General features: G+C 38.1%; 1 protein-coding gene across 1 annotated transcript in view; it reads left to right on the plus strand.

Annotated features, from left to right (window-relative positions):
* ATXN10 (ataxin 10) overlaps window positions 1–20,205 on the plus strand; it is a 169,308-nt gene that overhangs the window by 51,511 nt on the left and 97,592 nt on the right. Inside the window, exons 7-9 of the mRNA XM_012449460.2 lie at window positions 8,516–8,681; window positions 17,987–18,095; window positions 19,583–19,752. Of these exons, the coding sequence (XP_012304883.1) occupies window positions 8,516–8,681; window positions 17,987–18,095; window positions 19,583–19,752 (445 nt within the window). The remainder of the gene's footprint in view (window positions 1–8,515; window positions 8,682–17,986; window positions 18,096–19,582; window positions 19,753–20,205) is intronic.

Raw genomic sequence — 20,205 nt, forward strand, 5'->3', positions numbered from 1 at the left:
ACAGATGCTAGTGCTGCCACTTACTACTTTGGTCAAGTTAATGAAGATAATAATAGTAGCTACCCCATGAAATTATTGTGATAACTGATTGAAATGTGTGTAAAATTTGACTTTGGCATCAGAAAGAGTTCAAATACCACCTCAGTACCTCTGTAACCCAGGGCAAATACCTTGACCTATAACGTGAACTATTGCTATTTCTGCTTCCGTGCTATACTGCTATTACTGCTATTACCGCAACTACAAGTATACCAACTACTACTGCTATGCTGAGGACCTTGCCTTTTTCTCCAGGCAGTATCACTGTTATGTCTAGAAGGCACCATGTAGCCCTTGTCATTTAATCCTCACAAACACTGTGAAATAGGTATTATTCTTGCCATTTTCCATATAGGAGTTCTGAGGCCCATAGTTCCAGCTACTCGGGAGGCTGAGCCAGGAGAATCACCTTAACCTGGGAGGCGGAGGTTGCAGTGTGCTGAGATCATGCCACTGCATTTCAGCCTAGGCAGCAGAGCGAGACTCCATCACATGGAAAAAAAAAAGAGGAATCATAATTTTAAGGCAGACTGTGTAAGTACTGTGTTTAATCAGGAGAGAATTTGAAATAGAATGCTAATGACAGCCAGTGGTTGAGAGAGAAAATTATGGCTGCTTGGCTCTGCATGGAGGAGTGTGTCTGGTGAACTCAAAGTAGCCTGAGTGATGATTTCTGGGTTAAGGGAGCAAGACTTTCACACTGATGTGTAATAATTCTAGACAGCTAGCCTCTAACCCCTTTAGCTGGGTCTTTCCTACTTTTGCATCCTTCACACCAGAGTGAGTAAGTCAATGAGTAGCCAGCGTTAGTTAGACCACTTGTATTCTGTTACATTTTCAAGGAAGAGGTAGAGGGAGTTGGAGAGTTGGGTGAGGTGTCTGGTGGGGAGACCCATATCCCAGACTAAAGAGCTTTTAGACTCATTTCTTAATAGCGGGAACCATTAGAAGTTTTAAATGGCAGCTGACTTAATCTAAATAGGATCATTTAATGACGGATAGTCTATTCTGAGGTGATACTCAAACTTAGTTTGTACTTTTATATTTTAAAGATTCGTTTCTGACTTTGCCCCCTTCTGTCCTTGAAATCACTCAGTACCGACCTTGTTAGATCTCTCATCTTGTAACCATATAAAGCTGCATCATGCAGGCGGCATCTGCTTGGCCAGGGAGATGTTGAGCCAGAGGAGGCTGGCCTGGGTGTCACTGTGTAAGGAAGGCAGCATGTGCTTCCACCTATCCTCTCAGCACTTGCACCTCTCCCTGCGCTTCATCCACTTGGAACCCCGGAGTGTCCTGTTGCTGCTGAACAACTGTGATATCCACCCCCTTGGGGCCCACCCTTCTTACCCTCACCTCGGGACTGCCCTTTTGGGATCTGCCCCTGATTCAAGATCTGCACTGGTGTTGGGTTCGTTTCTCCAGCTGTAATCCATCTGTTGTCTTTCTCATTTCCCTACATTCCTATCTGTGGATACCTTAACACTCACAAATGTGATAAAATTATTTTCTATTTCATTACTTATTCAAGTAGTCGTGAACTAGGTGCCAAATTCCCTGAAGCCAGGGATCCTGACTTCTTATACCTAGCAATAACTGCTGCATTATATAATCCAATTTAAAAGGAATATATTTAGATCAGGCATTTGGGTCACATGGTGGCCTCTTTCTTAGCATTCCTTGAAAGTTATACGTGTGTATATATATGTAGGTAGGTAGGTAGGTAGATTTACTTGTGATAGAGATATGTATAGATAGGTATATCTATATTTTATATAGATGTAAAATTTCAATAGTTTTTGGGGTACAAATGGTTTTTGGTTACATTGATGAGTTGTATAATGGTGAAGTTGGTGATTTTAGGGCACCTGTCACCTGACTTGTGTGTGTGTGTGTGTGTGTGTGTGTGTGTATGTGTATATATATATATATATATATAAATTTTGTTTTTTCTTTTTGAGACAGAGTCTTGCTCTGTTGCCAGGTGCCAGGCTGGAGTGCAGTGGCGCAAGCTCGGCTCACTGCTTCCGCCTCCCGGGTTCAAGCAATGCTCCTGCCTCAGCCTCCCAAGTAGCTGGTACTACAGGCGTACGCCACCATGCCCAGCTAATTTTTGTATATTTTAGTAGAGCTGGGATTTCACTGTGTTAGCCAGGATGGTCTCAATGTCTTGACCTTGTGGTCCGCCTGCCTCAGCCTCCCAAAGTGCTGGGATTACAGGTGTGAGCCACAGCGCCTGGCCTGATAGTGTATATTATACCTGGTAAGTAGTTTTTATTCCTTACCCTCCTCCTAACCTCCCCGCTTCTGACTCTCCAGTGTCCATTATACTACTCTGTATATCTTTGTGTACCCATAGCTTAGCCCTCACTTGTAAGTGAGAATGTATGGTAGTTGATTTTTCCATTTCTGAGTGCTTCACTTGGAATAATGGCCTCCAGCTGGGTGCAGTGACTCAACCTGTAATCCCAGCACTTTGAGAGGCTGAGGAGGACAGATCACTTGAGACCAGGAGTTTGAGACCAGCCTGGCCAACATGGAGAAACCCCGTCTCTACTAAAAATACAAAAATTAGCCATGCGTATTGGCACATGCCTGTAATCCCAGCTGCCCGGAGAGGCTGAGGCATAAGAATTGATGGAATCCGGGAGGTGGAGGTTGCAGTAAGCTAAGATCATGCTACTGCGCTCCAGCCTAGGTAACAGAGCGAGACTCAGACTCTAAAAATAAGGAAGAAGAAGGGCCTCTAGCTCCATCCAAGTTGCTGCATAAGACGTTATTTCATTCTTTTTTTGTGGCTGAGTAGTAGTCCATTCTGTATATATATCGCATTTTCTTTATTCATTCATCAGTTGATGGATACTTAGGTTGGTTCCATGTCTTTGCAATTGTGGATTATGCTGTGATAAACATATGTGTGCAGGTGTCTTTTCCTTTGGGTAGATACCCAGTAGTGGGATTGCTGGATTGTATGGTAGATCTACTTTTTAGTTCTTCTGAGAAGTCCCCATACTATTTTTCCATAAAGGTTATACTATTTTACATTTCCCCCAGCATTGCATATGCGTTCCTTCTTCACCACATCCATGGCAACATCTATTGCTTTTCTGACTTTTTAATAATGGCCATTCTGGCAGGGTAAGGTGGCATCTTATGGTTTTAATTTGCATTTCCCTGATGATTAGTGATGTTGAGCATTTTTTCATGTTTATTGGCCATTTGCATATCTTGAGAAATGACTATTCATGTCATTTGCCCACTTTTTGATGGAATTATTTGTTTTTTTCTTGCTGCTTTGTTCGAGTTCCTTGTAGATTCTGGGTATTAGTTCTTTGTCAGATGCATAGTTGCAAATATTTTCTCCCATTCTTTTGGTTGTCTGTTTACTCTGATGATTATGTCTTCTGCTGCACAGAAGCATTTTAGTTTAAGTAGGTCCCATTTATTTAGTTTTTGTTCCATTTGCTTTTGTGATCTTACTCATAAATGCTTTGCCTTGGACAATGTCATAAAGTGTTTTTCCTAAAATTTTTATGGTTTCCGGTCTTAGATTTAAATCTTCTATCCATCTCGAGTTGATTTTTGTGTATGGTGAGAGATCCAGTTTCATTTTTCTACCTGTGACAATTCAGTTTTCCCAGAACCATTATTGAATAGGAGGTTCTTTCCCCAATTTATGTTTTTGTATGCTTTTATGAAAGATCAGTTGATTGTAAATATTTGGCCTTATTTCTGGGTTCTTTATTCTGTTCCATTGGTCTGTATAGCTACCTTTGTATCAGTACAATGCTATTTTGGTTACTATAGCCTTGTAGTATAATTTGAAGTTGGAGTAATGTGATGCCTCTAGAATCGTTCTTTTTGCTTAACATTGCTTTGTCTATTTGGGCTCTCTTTTGGTTCCATGTGAATTTTAGGATTATTTTTCTAATTGTGTGAAAAATGATGTTGGTGTTTTGATAGGAATTGTATTGAATCTGTATATTGCTTTGGGCATTATGGTCATTTTAATATTGATTCTTCCAGTCGATGAGCATGAGATGTATTTCCATTTGTTTGTGTCATCTGTGATTTCTTTCAGCCATGTTTTATAGTTTTCCTTGTAGAGATCTTACATCTTCTTAGTTAAGTATATTCCCAGGCATTTGATTTTTTTTTTTTTTTTTTTTTGCAGCTATTTTAAAAGGGATTTTGTTCTCGATTTGTTTCTCAACTTGGTTATTGTTGATGTATAGCACTGCTACTAATTTGTGTACATTGATTTTGTGAACTTTGACTTTACTGAATTCATTGATCAAATCTAGGAGTCTTTTGGTAAAGTCTTTAGGGTTTTCTAGGTATGTGATCATATCATTGGCAAACAGAGATAGTTTGACTTCCTCTTTTCCAATTTGGATGCCCTTTGTTTATTTCTCTTGCCTGATTGTTCTGGATAGAACTTCCAGTTTTATACTGAATAGAAGTGGTGAAAGTGGGCATCCTTGTCTTGTTCCAGTTCTTAGGGGTGATGCTTTCATCTTTTCTCCATTAAGTATGAGATTGGCTTTTATTATTTTGAGGTATGTTCCTTCTGTGCCTAGATTTTTTTTTTTTTTTTTTTTTTTTTTGAGGCGGAGTTTCACTCGTTACCCAGGCTGGAGTGCAATGGCGCGATCACGGCTCACCGCAACCTCCGCCTCCTGGGTTCAGGCAATTCTCCTGCCTCAGCCTCCTGAGTAGCTGGGATTACAGGCACGCGCCACCATGCCCAGCTAATTTTTTGTATTAGTAGAGACGGGGTTTCACCATGTTGACCAGAACGGTCTCGATCTCTCGACCTCGTGATCCACCCGTCTCGGCCTCCCAAAGTGCTGGGATTACAGGCTTGAGCCACCGCGCCCGGCCAATTTTTATCATAAAGTGATGCTGGATTTTTTGAAGGTTTTTCTGCATCTATTGAGATGATCGTATGGTTTTTGTTTTTAATTCTGTTTAAGTGATGAGTCACATTTACTTGGGTTTGTTGAACCATCCCTACATCCTAGGATGAAACCCACTTGCTCATGGTGAAGTATCTTTTTGATGTGCTGTGGGATTCAGTTTGCTGTTATTTTGTTGAGGATTTTTAAATCTGTGTTCACCAGGGATATTGGTCTATGGTTTTCTTTTTCTGTTATGTCCGTTCCTGGTTTTGGTATCAGAGATAATGGCTTCATAGAATGACTTAGATAGGATTCTCTCTTTCTCAACCTTTTGGAATAGTTTCAGTATGCTTGGTGCCAATTCTTTGAATGTCTGGTGGAATTTGGCCATTTATCTGTCTGGCCCTGGGCTTTTTATTTTTTGGCAATTTTTGTTATTACTGATTCAATCTCACTGGTTGTTATTGGTCTGTTCAGGCCTCCTAATTCTTTCTGATTTAAGCCAGGAGGGTTGTATGTTTCCAGAGATTTGTTCATTTCCCCTAAATTTTCTAGTTTGTTTGCATAGAGGTGTTTATAGTGTCTTTAAATGATCTTTTGTAATTCTGTGGTGTTAGCCGTAATGTCTCCATTTCTGTTTCTAATTGAGCTAATTTGAATTTTCTCTCTTCTTGGTTAATCTAGTTAATGGTCTATTGATTTTATTTATCTTTTCAAAGAGCCAATTTTTATATTTTGTATTTTGATCTTTTGTTTCGAGTTCGTTTAGTTCTGCTCTGATCTTTGTTACTTCTTTTCTTTTGCTAGCTTTGGGTTTGGCTTGTTCTTCTTGTGATTGGGTCGTGCTCTGTCACCCAGGCTGGTGTGTGGGTGGCACGATCACTGCACCCTTGACCTTCCCAGGCTGAAGTGATTCTCTCATCTCAACCTCCCAAGTAGCTGGGACTACAGGCATGCACCACCATGCCTAATTTTTTAATATTTTGTGGAGACAGTATTTTGTCATGTTGCTCAGGCTGGTCTCAAACTTTTGGGCTAAGCAATCCTCCTGCCTCTGCCCCTCAAAGTGCTGGAATTACAGGTGTAAGCCACCACAACTGGCCTAGTGTGTTCTTGTTTCTCTAGTTCTTTGAGGTATGATGTTGGATTGTCAACTTGTGATCTTTCGGATTTTTTGATGTAGGCATTTAGCACTATAAACTTTCCTTTTAGCACTGCTTTTGCTGTATCCCAGAAGTTTTGATAACTTGTATCACTGTTATCATTTATTTAGAAGAACTTTAAAATGTCCATCTTGATTTCATTGTTTATCCCAAAATCATGCAGGAACAACTTATTTAATTTCCATGTATTTATGTAGTTTTGAGGGTTCCTTTTGGAATTGATTTCTATTCTGTTGTGGTTTGAGAAGATACTTGATATAGTTTCCCTCCCCTCCCCTCCCCCTCCCCCACCCTCCCCTGCCCTCCCCTCCCCTCCCCTCCCTTCCTCTGCCCTCCCCTCCCCTCCCTTGCCCTCTGCTTGCTTTTTGACTGAGTATTGTTCTCTTGCCCAGGCTGGAGTGCAATGGTGCGATCTCAGCTTACTGCAACCTCCCTCTGCCTCCCAGGTTCAAGTGATTCTCCTTCCTCAGCTTCCCAAGTAACTGGATTACAGGTTCCTGCCACCACTCCCAGCTGGGTTTTTATTATTTTTTATTTTTTTTATTTTTAGTGGAGATGGGGTTTCACATGTTCAGCAGGCTGGTCTTGAACTCTTGATCTCAGGTGATCTGCCTGCCTCGGCCTCCCAAAGTGTTGGGATTACAGGTGTGAGCCACCACGCCTGACCAATGTATTTCGATTTTTAAAAAATTTATTGAGACTTGCTTTGTGGCCTGTCATGTGGTCTATCTTTTCTTAGGTCTAGTAATTGCTTTGTGAATCTGGGAGCTCTGAATTAGGGGCATATGTATTTAGGATTGTCTTCTTGTTGGATTGATCCTTTTGTATTATATAATGGCCTTCTTTGTCTTTTTTTTTTTTTTAACTGTTATTGCTTTAAAGTCTATTTTATTTTATGTAAGAGGAGCTATTCTGCTCGCTTTTGGTTTCCATTTACATGAAATATCTTTTTCCATCCCCTTTACTTTTGTTCTATAAGACTCCTTATGTTTTAGGTGAGTCTCTTGAAGACAGCAAATATTTGGTTTGTGAGTTTTTTAAATCCATTCTGCCAATCTGTATCTTTTAAGTGGAGCAGTTAGATGATTTATGTTCAACATTAATACCAAGATGTGAGGTATTGTTCCAGCCATCCTGTTGACTGTTACCGGGATATTTTGTGTTCTCCACTGTGTTATTGAGCTGTGCATTTTATGCTTTCAGGAGATTCCATTGTGGCACCTGTTGACCTTTTATTTCAAGCTTTAGAACTTTTAGCCTCAGTTTATTTTTAAAGATTATATGGAAATAAAGGAAAACAGAAATTCTCTAATATTGTGCACAACTGAGTGAACTGTATATTTGTTTTATTTTGGATTAATTTATTGCCACAAGAAATCTGTGGTTTTAGGAGTTTTGAAAATTTCTAAGTTCTGTAGGTGATTTTTCCAGACTGATGATATTTCCCATCATTTGGCCACAGTACAGGAAGCATTTGGTATAGTTTTATTTCTTACTTGAAGCAGTAAATAATTCAAATTTTGTCTTGGTAAGAAATGTTCCATGCCTAATTTGAGTGTATTTACCTTTATTTACTAAAAAGCAGTTTAGATATTCGTACCCTTTCTTCTATAGAAATAAATGAGAATTATACATACAATCCCAAATCAAAATATAATTTTGAACGATGTCCTAATTGATTTATTCTAGATAGATTGACCTATGTATGATTCATTTTTCCTAGGAGAAGGAAAGAGATAGTTGAAAAGAAATATTTATTTGGTAATTTATATATTGACGTAACAATGGCACAGTCTTGGTCTTTAGATTTGTGTTTTTGTAAAGTAAAACAAATAGTAAAGTTTCACAATGAAGACTATCAAAGGAGTGGTTAAAGCACCTGGCTCAAGGCATAGATTGAATCCTGGCTTAGACTCTCAGTGGTTCTGTGGCACTGGACAAGTTAATTAACCTCACCAAGCCTTATTTACCCATCTTTAATGTGAAACTAATGACAGTACCTGCCTCATGGAGTTTTTGTAAGGATTAAATGATACAGTGCTTAGCTCAGTAGAAAATAGTGGATAAACGTTAACCCATTTCACTTTGCTGTTGCTATTATTGTAGATGTGGTTATACAAAAAACTGAGCATTTCTAAAATGTTGACTTAATGTTGAAAGTAATGGATATAAAAGGTGCATTAAACAATTCTAGTTTCTGTGGCCAAGTCACATCAAAGAAACTAAAATTTAAAAAATAGGTGATTGATGAAGATTAACTTTATTCATAAAATGTTTTTTCTAGCTAGACATTATAAGCAAGGTAAGGAATTTAAAAGAATAATATTCCCTGAAAGTTGCTTCCCTAGGTATCTTTAGCATTGTGTAATTTAAGTATTACAGATTGATGCGGAAATCCTTTATGTTTTGTAGAGTTACACTGTTAGACCTCATGATAGCCAAGCTAACGAGTGAGGAGCCACTCACCAAGGATGACATCCCTGTGTTTTTACACCATGCTGAGTTGGTCTCAAGCACCTTTGTGGATCAGTGCAAGACTGTGCTCAGGTTGGCCTCTGAGGACCCTCCAGATGATGAGGTAAGGGAGACATATTTCCCAATCTTGGGTAAAAGAGAATGGATAGATTTTCTAGCTCAGCCAAGTTGTCTATGAGAATTCTTTTTTAAAAGCTTTTAAAAATATTATGTAAGTAATGTATCCATATATGAGAATAGTTAGAAAATTTAGATAAAGGAGAACAGTGTCCTTATTCTTACCATCCAGAGTCAGTGACTTAAAAAAATTCTGGTTAATGTATTTTTCTAAGCAGATGACATCAAATATGTGCACACATACATAGACACGTGCACATATGTATTTATTAAAAGTGGGGCCTTTCTATGCCTTCTATTTGCAGGTCCCCATTTTCTCTTCTGAATGTAAGCTCTAGGAGGGCAGAAAGTTTGACTCTTTTGTTCATAGTACTGTGTATATGGTAGGCACTTAATATTTGCTGAATGAATAAATAATACATTATAAATGTCTTTTGAAAATGCCAACACAGTTTGGGCATGGTGGCTCACACTTTTAACTCCACTTCTTTGGGAGGCCAAGGCAGGAAGATCGCTTGAGCCTAGGAATTCTAGATCATTCTGGACAACATGGTGAAACCCCATTTCTGCAAAAAACACAAAAATTAACTGGGCATAGTGGCACATGGCTATAGACCCAGCTACTTGGGAGCTGAGGTGGGAGGGTCACTTGAGCCCAGGAGGTTGAGGCTACGGTGAGCCATGATTGCCCCACTGCACTCCAGCCCTGGTGATGGAGTGAGACCCTTATCTAAAAAAAAAAAAAGCGAACGTAACATTTCATAAAGAATTTCCTATTTATTTGACCATATCCCTGTAGCTGGACATTTCGGTTGTTTTTGTTTTTTTGAGACAGAGTCTCGCTCTGTCACCCAGGCTGGAGTACAGTGGCGCAATCTCAACTCACTGTAGCCTTCGCCTCCTGGGTTCAATCATTTCTCCTGTCTTGACCACCCAAATAGCTGGGATTGCAGTTGCGCACCACCATGCCCAGCTAATTTTTGTATTTTTAGTAGAGATGAGGTTTCGCCATATTGGCCAGGCTGGTCTCAAACTCATGACTTCACGTGATCTGCCTGCCTTGGCCTCCCAGAGTGCTGAGATTACTGGCATGAGCTACCACGTCTGGCCTAGGTTGTTCTTATTTCTACTTATTTTAGATAATACTGTACTATGTTTTTATAGTTACATCTTTGCACATTTCCACAGCTATTATCCTAGGGCATAATCTTAGAAGTGAAATTGCTATGTATAAGGATATCACATGTTTAAAGCACTTGATACATGCTTCCAAACCACTTTCTAGACAGTTTGCTTCTTCTCTCTTTTATAGGAGATTCCTAGTTGTATACTGTCCGGGTTAATTATTTAAACTATTGTTTTTTTCTCCTTAAGCCTGCCTTAGATCATTCAGGTCTTGTTTATTTAGGACGTGGAAGTGAGCTTATGTTAATTCTCTTTCCCTCAGAACTTTCCATTTTTATCTGTTCTCCCTTTCTTCTGTCATAAAGTTAGAATTGTTCTTTCTCTGGACCACTCAGCCATAAAAAGGGATGCACTTGTGATACAACAACAGGGAAGAATCTCAGAAGTGCTGAGGGAGAGAAGCCAGACAGACTGGAGAACATGCTGATTCTATTTCTGTGGGTTCGGTGACAGGCCAGACATATTGGTCATGATAGGAAACAGATGAGATGTCACCTGGGTCTGGAAATGAAGGAGTGGAATTGATTGCAGAAGGACATGAGGGAACTTTCTGGATAGTAGAATGTGACACATAGCTGTATACCTTGACACAACTCTATACTGCATACTTAAGTTGGATGTATTTCATTATATGTATATTATACCTCAATAAAGCTGATTTAAACACATTTTAATAAAAGATGATAGAGAATTCCTTTGTGTGCTGAATGAACGGTCAGGTGGAGAGGGAGTGATTGATGCTGGAATCACTGTTGGCAAATAGATGAGACTGGAGGAAAGGGATTGGAATCCAGAGTGGATACTCATTCACTGTTCACAGAGGGGAAGGTAGAGAATATGATCCATAGTGTTTCCTGGAGAGTGATGTGTAATACTGTGAAACTGTTAACTCCTTTTGTAAGTACAGCTCATGGTTATGACTGCTTGGCCACGAGAATGTATTTCCTTTTTTGTGGATATACTTTTGTTCAAGACCATTTTGCTGTTGATTTTCTGTGCTTTGTCGTGTTGACCGTGTTAGGTCTTACTAATCATGCTGCTGCTTTAGTTCTCATTTTCTGTGATAGGAAAGAAAGGTCTTTATTCAGGGGCTTGCATTTACTTTCTGGAGATAGACTTGCCTTTGTATCCAGCAGGAGGAGCAGTGAGTCGTGCTTAAGAAAATTTTAACAATTCTCTGGGAGACAGAGAAAAGGCAGATCACATCTTTAAACTTTTCAAGGCACCTCTGTTTAAAGTATAGGTGATTTTCAGTATTGTAGTGAGAAATTCCTGGATTAACCTTTCATATTTAGGAAAATTTATATATTTTCTTCAGACATTTTTTTCTCTAAGCTGGGAGGTATTTTTATATATTAATGGAATGAAAAATTGTAGACTGGGAATAGTGGCTCACACCCGTAATCCCAGTACTTTGGGATGCCAAGGCCTGGGAGGATTGCTTAAGCCCAGGAGTTGGAGACCAGCCTGGGCAACATAAGGAGACTCCATCTGTACAAAAAACAAAGAATTAGCTGGGCGTGGTGGTATGCGCCTGTGGTCCTAGCTACTTGGGAGGCTGAGGTGGGAGGCTTGCCTGAGCCCAGAAAGTTGAGGCTGCAGTGAGCTGTGATCGCAGTACTGCACTCCAGCATGGGGAAGAGTGAGACCCTGTCTCAAAAAAAAAAAAAAAAAAATTGTAGGCAGTTTTCTTTTGCAAAGCCAAATTAATTTGCTTTTGGAAGTTTATTGAGCTATACATTTATGACTTGCGCATATTACTGTAGATATGTCATATATATATATTTTTAAAGAGGACCCCTATGCCAGTATTTAAATATGCCAAAGACCAAGTGTTATACTGGAGCTGGCCTGTGGTGACTTCTAAGAGTTGATGATTAAGTGCTTAGAAATTTGTGAGCCGATTGTTAAATTGTTGCTACCTTGAAATCATCCATGGTGGAAGTAGTTCTGCCATGGAAACCAGCAAATGCTACAGATCAGGGCTTTCTACCTGCCTCGTCCTCCCCAGCCATCTTCTGCCAAACCACTACATTTACCTATTTGTGATCTTTTTAGAACAAGATAGATATTCAGTAAAGTTCTCAATGCTATGATTGAAAAGTGAGAATGGAAACGGTTGTATTTATAGGATGTTTTATGTTTTGTTTAATTTATGTAGTTGTTTGGTTTTAAAATCCCAAGGTTTTCTTCATGTGTTTCTTTATAAAAATAGTTTTGGGTTCTCATGTTAATGTACTTATTCCCGTCCTTTGATACGTTTTGTATATTGTTTCCAGTTTTTGATATATTTTTGTCAGTTCTGAATCTTGTGCACTTGTAGCAAGCCTTGCCTTTTCTCTGAAAGCTTAAAAAACATTCTTTTTAGCTTTGTATTTTCTGATACCTATATATTACAAGAATTGTCCTCAGGTTGTGGGATTCGCATTCTATTTTAATTTTTGCAACCCCAATTTAGGCCATACTGTAGTATCTGTTATGCAGTAGGCGTTTAATACATATTTAATACAAATTCTGTAATACTGTAATTTTTCCACGTTAAGGGCTCGAATTTTGGTATTATGCAAATAATATTTGCTTTGTTGTTAAAAATTATTTAAGCTGAAGTCAGTGAAACATAAAGTTACAAAGTTTCAGCTGGGTGTGGTGGCTCATGGCTGTAATCCTAGCACTTTGGGAGGCCGAGGTGGCAGATTACCTGAGGTCAGGAGTTCGAGACTAGCCTGACCAGCATGGTAAAACTCCATCTCTACTAAAAATACAAAAATTAGCCAGGAGTGTTGACAGGCATCTGTAATTGTAATCCTAGCTACTCGAGAGTCTGAGGCAGGAGACTTGTTTGAACCTGGGAGGTGGATGTTGCAGTGAGCCGAGATCATGCCATTGCACTTCGGCCTGGGCAACAGAGTGGGACTCCATCTCACAGGGGGAAAAAAAAGTTACAGTTTCCTGCTTTTTGCCCAGCCTCCATTTGTTTTCTACAGATCTATCTGCATATCCTTTTTTTGTTTTCTTTTCAAAGGTCTTTTTTTGTATATACATACCTGTACATTTTTTGTTTTCATTTTTTACACTATTCTTCAACACTGTTTTCACTTATTTATGATATAACTTGTACATCTTTGCACTTTAACATGTATTCATTGTATGTTTTTAATAGTTGAATAATATTTAACTTTATAGATGCATTGTAATCTTTTTCATTTGTTCCCTGTAGACATTTCAGCTGCTTCCAGGTTGCTTTTTTTTTTTTCTTTTAACCTTTACAAATAATGTTACAGTGAACATCCTTGTACAAATTTTGGGCAAGTAAATCTGAGATTATCAATTCCTGGAGTTGAATTGCTGGGTCAAAGAATGATGTGTATTTAAAAACTTCAGAGAGATTTCTAAGTTGAACACAGATGCAACGCAGGATTGCATGAGCTATTTCTCATTAATGTTTTTAAGTGACCATTATATTTGTTTTGCATATTAGGTTACCTTTAAAAATGCATTTATTAAAAAGCATTTTCTGGAAATTAATCTTTCTGTCATACGTATAGTAAACTTTTTTTAATGTAGTTAATTTTTGTCTGAAGTTATTTCTGATGTTCTCTTAGTCTTTTAGTTGTTTTTGGTTCGTGTTTAATCAGTTAAGCTTATCAATTTTATCCTTCTGGCCTCTGGATTATTTCTTTCTTTTTTTTTTTGACAGCTGACAGCCAAGAAGATTTTTCTTGTTGTTTGTAAATTCTCCACTTTGATTGTAGAAATAACACCTCTGTAGTCTAGTTCTTTCAGTACTTAGTCCACAGTTTTTTATTTATCTAGAATTTATTTTTTAGTAAGGAATGAATTATGGATCTAAATGAATTATTTTTGTCTTTCGACTATCCAAAATTATAAAATATTTGGTGTGAGACTGACTGAGTTTGAATCTCGATTTCTTCTTTAACAGGTGTATGATCTTGGAAAAGTTACTCATCCTCTCTCTGCCGTTGTTTTTCTTAAAATGGGTTGTATTATTATTATTATTATTATTATTATTTTTCTTTTGAGATAGAGTCTTGCTGTGTTGCCCAGGCTGGAATGCAGTGGCACTGTCTCAGCTCACTGCAACCTCCATCTCCCGGGTTCAAGTGATTATCCTGCCTCAGTCTCCCAAGTAGCTGGGATTACAGGCACCCACTACCATGCCTGGCTAATTTTTGTGTTTTTAGTAGAGATGGGGTTTTGCTGTGTTGGCCAGGCTGGTCTCAGACTCCTGACCTTGGGTCATCCACCTTCCTCGGCCTTCCAGAGTGCTAGGATTATACGCATGAGCCACTATAACCAGCTGGGTTGTATTTTAATATAAGCGTTTAATGTGCTGATTGGTACCTAGTTAACGTTCCCTAAATGTTATCTGTTTGTGGTTGTTTCAGTACCATTTAGTGAATAATCGTACCCTTTCCACTGATTTTTTTTTTGAATTGAGACAGGATCTTGCCCTGTTGTCCTGGCTGAAGTGTAGTGGTGCAATCATAGCTCGCTGTGTTCTCCAGCTCCTGGGCTCGAGGATCTCTCATCCACCTATATCATGTCCTAAATTCTTCTATTTATTTGGATCAATTACTGGTTCCCTCCGAATAAGTTGGAAGGAACCAGTAAGATGTTAACAGCTGGAGAAGGGAGAATTCAGAGAAGTATGTGTTTATGTGCAATAAAGGAATGCTGAAATGAACATAGAAGTAAATGCAAAAACTGATCTATGCAGAAAGCAGTTGCAGTCCAGGCAGATATAACTAATTTGCATTTTAATGGGCAGGAATAATTCTGTATTATTATAAGTTTTCTGTAACTTACAAAGCTGTAAAATTGTTCAAAGATACTATATGGCAGTGTTAACTGAGACAGGTGAGCTAGACAGGAGACTAATCTTTTTTTTTTTCTTTTGCTGACTTCAAAATCTTTCACAATGTTCCCTTCATTTGCTTGTTTTTTTTTTTTCCTCTAGTGCCTCATTTAATTAATATAGTTTCATAAGACTTTTAAATATCTGGAAGGGGAGTTTACTCATTAATCTTATTTTTTAAGAGAGTAATTTTTCCTGGCTATTCTTCCATTACTAATTTCCAGATGCGCATTAAAAACCCTTTATTAATAAAAGGATTTTAATGACTAAAATTGGGAATGTGTTAGGTGGGGATAGATTAATTTTCTTTTAGGTTTATTTTAGTTAATATCATAGAATTTAAGAGCTGGAAGGAAATTTCCATTTAATCTCTTCCAACCTCTAATTTTATTTCTGTCATTTTAACGTGGAAATTTCAAACATAGACTAAGAAGAAAGTGTACTTAAACTCCATATGCCATCCCCCAGCTTCAGCAGCTTCTCGTTCATCACCATGCTTTTTTCCACCACAGTTCCACTCATTCTTATGCCAGTTGCTGTGGACCAAATCAAAGCTCCAACGTATTTCGTCAGTTACTCTAAATAATAAGGAGTCTTCAGCCACAAGTGTAATTCTATGAGGACATCTAAAATAACTCATAACATGAATTATTAATTAATATTCAGATTTTCCCCATCATCTAATAATCATTTTCAAGTTTATTTTGTTGAAATAGCATATGGATAAGGGGCCATATATTGCAATTGATTGACCTAACTTCACTCTAGTGTATAGGTTTCCCTTTCCTCCTCTTTTTTTCCTTTTTGCTACTTAATTGTTGGAGAAACTAGGTTGTTTTTCCTGTAGACTTTTCTAGATTTCAGATTTTGATGAGTATGTCCCCAGGGTGGCACTTAACATATTCTTCTTTACCTTGCATTTCCTGTGAATGAAAGTTAGTTCCCGAGGCATATTCAGATTTGGGTTATTTTTGTTTGTTTGTTTTTGCAGTAATGTTTCATTGTTGGTGATACTACTTTCATCAAGAAACACACGAGGCTTGGTTATCTCTTTGTGATGTTAGCAGTTGTTAATTACCTAGATCCGTGAATTCTCTAGGTGTTGGAAAATGGTGGTATTTTAATGTTATTGTTCATTCTTTGTTTATTAGCAGGAATATTTTTTAAAGAGAAACTTTCCCTAGTAAATTCTTGGGTTCTGTGAGGTACACTGGATGAAGAAAGGCAGGATAAGTGCTTGTTTCTCCCTTTGATTACCAGTCTTCAGAGTAATGAGTTGGTTTGGTGGCATCATCTGAAGATGACCAGCAAGTTGGTTTTTTGTTTTATTTTCATTATGAAGCCATAGCTTCAAAACAACTTGCTTTGCTTTCAGTCTGTTGCTGTTGTGATTCTTTCTGACGTTTAATGTGCCATCGCTGTCCAGTGTGAGCCTCCTCGAGTTGTTTCTGATTCCTTCCGATGTGACCCTAGTAGCCTGTAATAGCTTCTTTGTTACCTGCTATGACAAGATATCCAGGGTTACTTTGTACATGCTCTGCTTCAGGTCTATTCTTGAAGGAACAGTGGTATCTCAAGATAACAATCTGGGTAGCCACACCTTTACAAAAGAGGATGTTGAAACCTTGTGAAATTGATGGATTTACTCAAGACTGGTTTTAATATGGTACTAACTTTAGACTTCTAATCTAGATTTTCCCCCCTTAACTCTTTAGCAAAAGAAGACTATGATATAAAATTAAAGATCCAAGACATTATATGTGTTGTTTCTTGCTATTTATTTTGAGATTTCAGAATACTGTAATAAACTATTACCTTTAAGTCTCCTGATTAGAAAACAGTAAATACACATTTAGAATTAACAAGGAAGTAATTTATCTTTCTTTCTTTTGAAGATGTTATCTTTTTTTTTTTTTTTTTTGAGACAGTCTTGCTCTGTTGCCCAGGCTAGAGAGTGCAGTGGTGTAATCTTGGCTCACTGCAACCTTTACCTCCTGGGTTGAAACAATTCTCCTGCCTCAACCTCCCTAGTAGCTGGGATTACAGGTGTCCTGCCACCATGCCTGGCTAATTTTTATATTTTTTTTAGTAGAGACAGGATTTCACCATGTTGGCCAGGCTGAGCTCGAACTCTTGACCTCAAGTGATCCCCTGGCCTTGGCCTCCCAAAGTGAAGAATGTTATCTTTATGGACTAACTTTATAATCTCTGCCACATTTTGTCAATGAATAGGTACTTTAAAAATGGGGTTCAGGCCGGGTGCGGTGGCTCATGCCTGTAATCCCAACACTTTGGGAGGCTGAGGCGGGTGGATCACCTGAGGTCAGGAGTTCAAGACCAGCCTGGCCAACATGGTGAAACCCCATCTCTATTAAATATACAAAAATTGGCCGGGTGTGGTGTCGGGCACCTATAATCCCAGCTACTCGGAAGACTGAGGCAGAGGATTGTTTAAACCCGGGAGGCGGAGGTTGCAGTGAGCCGAGATTGTGCCACTGCACTCCAGCCTGAGCTACAGAGGGAGACTTCATCTCAAAAAAATAAAATAAAAATGGGTTTCACAATCCATACAAAAGTTACATTTATAATTTTTATATAGACTAATGCTATGCAGTTGGTACTGGGTAGTTTCTTGGTCATGCAGTGTATTTGATAAATTATTTAGTAGCTGTGTGAAGTAATGTTTTCAAATAACTCTGTCTTTCTCATCTACCAAGATACTGCGTAGAAGTTCATATTTACCCAGAAATTATGTAAGTTCTTAAAGCCGGAGTCTTTTCAACCACAGCATTTTACAGGATTTCTGTGGACAAGAAATTAATGTATTTCGTGGGATATTTGTATCTTTAAAGTGGAACTTGCATGCTGGGAATGCTTTAAAAAGAAAGTATTTGCATAAATGTTATGTATGTAGCTAGTAATTTTGAACACTTATTCCACTGTTGGAATATCTTTTTGCTTGAATAAGAACTTTTCTGACTCTTTGCTCCAAGAAGACACATAATGACACATAATCTTGCATTCTGATGGCAGATGTCTGCTGTTAGTGAAAATGACGAGTCATTTACATATTTCATACTTCGGTTTTGTTCTTCATAGTTTTGTTTCTCTCTCTAGACTTATTACAAGCACTGACTCTTTAAATTTATTGAAATATTTTCTTACTGTTATTTATAACAAATCATTTCACTTCAAATACTCTTAAAAGTTATGTTTTCTTTTCTTTCTAGGAGGCACTGGCTACGATTAGGCTTCTCGACGTCCTTTGCGAAATGACTGCGAACACCGAGCTGCTTGGCTATCTGCAGGTTTTCCCTGGCTTGCTGGAAAGAGTGATTGGTGAGTGAAATATCACACATTGTATTTTTAGCTAAGAAATCTTTGGCCTGTCATACTGTAATGTAAATCCAAACACAAATCCTGAATTTTCAGTGTACTTTTGGGAATTTTGTGAATATAGTATTTTGAGAGGAATCACAGTATTGTAACAGTTTGGGCGGGGCCAGATAAACCTGAGCCCACATTGTTGTTCAGCCCTTTCCGTTCTGTTTAACTGAAGATTCCTTCTCAGTAACATGAGGATAACAGTGCCTGTTACGCACATAGTAGATGTTTCATCAATATAGGATGTGATGAAGATGGAGGGGCAGGGGAGGTTTGCGATGATGATAGTGGTTTTATATTACTATAGCTTTGCAAAACGTGGCAGTGAATTTTTCTCATTTACATTTAGTGAACACATAGAATGATGTTGTATACGTATTATATATAAAAATCTTATGAGAAAATGGTTTAAACAAGAAGCCATTGTTAAAAGTATTACCACCCTTGCTAAAAAGCTGTTTGCAAAATAATTCAAGTAGAACCTGTTTCTTGTGGCTAACCATGCTTAGGTTTGCTATTCATTATTCACCATTTTTTCCTTTAAAGAGATGATACTTACTCTGGAGACCAGTGTATTGAGAAAGATGGCTTTGTGTCTAGCAGTATAGACGAGCTAGCAGTGAGCTGTAGAGGAAGATCCTTAGAGTTCCCATCAGTGTTGTATTTTGAGTACAGTGCTTTTAGTGATAATTCAAATACAACACCAGGAACCTGGGACACTGAGTGATTACGGACAGAGCCTGAGTTTGGAGCCAGGGTCAATGTGTGTTGCCATCCCAACTCTGCCAAGTACCAACTTTTCTGAGCCTCTTTTCTTCATTTTAAAATTGGGAAAGCGATACCTTCCTATATAGGTTTGTTGAGAGGGTTAAATGAGATAATGGGGAAACACTGAAATACAGTTCCTGAAAGATTGTCTGTTTTCATTGGCTGCTGGGAGGTGCTCATAGAGAATAGCAGTGGCAAGTTCTTTCTCCTGAATGTAGCTGAAGTGAAGTATGTCGAACACATGCTGCCTTCTGATGATATGGCCGATCAGATGAGGGGGAGGAACAAGCACTCTTGGTTTCTGTCATATGCGTCATTATAGATAGATACCGTGTTTTAGACTTCACTGACTAAAGTTATTAGCAGAGATCTTTCATAAAGAAGTTGAGATTGGAAACCTTTTTGTAAGAAGGATGCTAGCAAATTTTTGGCTAACTTTGTAGATAAAAAGAAATTCTGAGTTGGGACAGTCATTATGGCTTATGTCTCTAAAACTAGAGTAAAAAAATTTAAAGCAAAGGCAGAAGAGCCTTTGAATCATTGTTTAAAGACAGCTTTCTGTGCTCTATCTTTATTCTAGTAAAATAAATTAGATTTGTTTATAGAAAACTGGTAGTACAAAATACTGAAAGTTACTTTTCTATGGAAAATGAAGTTTACTCTTTTGGTTATAGATCTTTTACGGGTGATTCACGTAGCTGCGAAAGAAACCACAAACATTTTCAGTACTTGTGGTTGCGTGAGAGCAGAAGGTGACATCTCCAATGTGGCCGAGGGGTTTAAGTCTCATCTCATTCGTCTGATTGGAAATCTGTGTTACAAGAATAAAGATAACCAAGACAAGGTAAGAGGATTGCTTAGTATGTATTACACATACATGGCTTCATTTAGAATATAGTCTTTGGAAGACATTCACTCTTTTGGAGTGAAAGCCTGAGGTGCTTAGAAAGTAGCTTAGAGAGAGATACATATTTTATATGTATACACACACACACACACACACACACACACGTATGTATATATACATATATATTAATATATAGGCTCTTTGTAGCCTAGACAGATTTCTAGCACATAGTAGATATTTAATAAACACTAGTTATTATTGCCTGTTATCTTAAGAAAAAATAAAACTTATAGCCTGTGTTTATGGACGGTAGCATCATAAGCCTTTTCTTCTAGGTGTTTTAAAATGGATATAAAAGGAATATAATATTTAAGTATGAAGTCTTTGAGGATCCAGTAGGCTGCTTTTAGAAATCTCTTATGTGTGGATGAACTTAAAGGTAATTGTATC

Source organism: Aotus nancymaae, unplaced genomic scaffold (assembly GCF_030222135.1).
Source record: "Aotus nancymaae isolate 86718 unplaced genomic scaffold, 86718_ANA_hifiasm-v0.15.2.pri h1tg000076l, whole genome shotgun sequence".
Lineage (NCBI taxonomy): Eukaryota > Metazoa > Chordata > Mammalia > Primates > Aotidae > Aotus > Aotus nancymaae.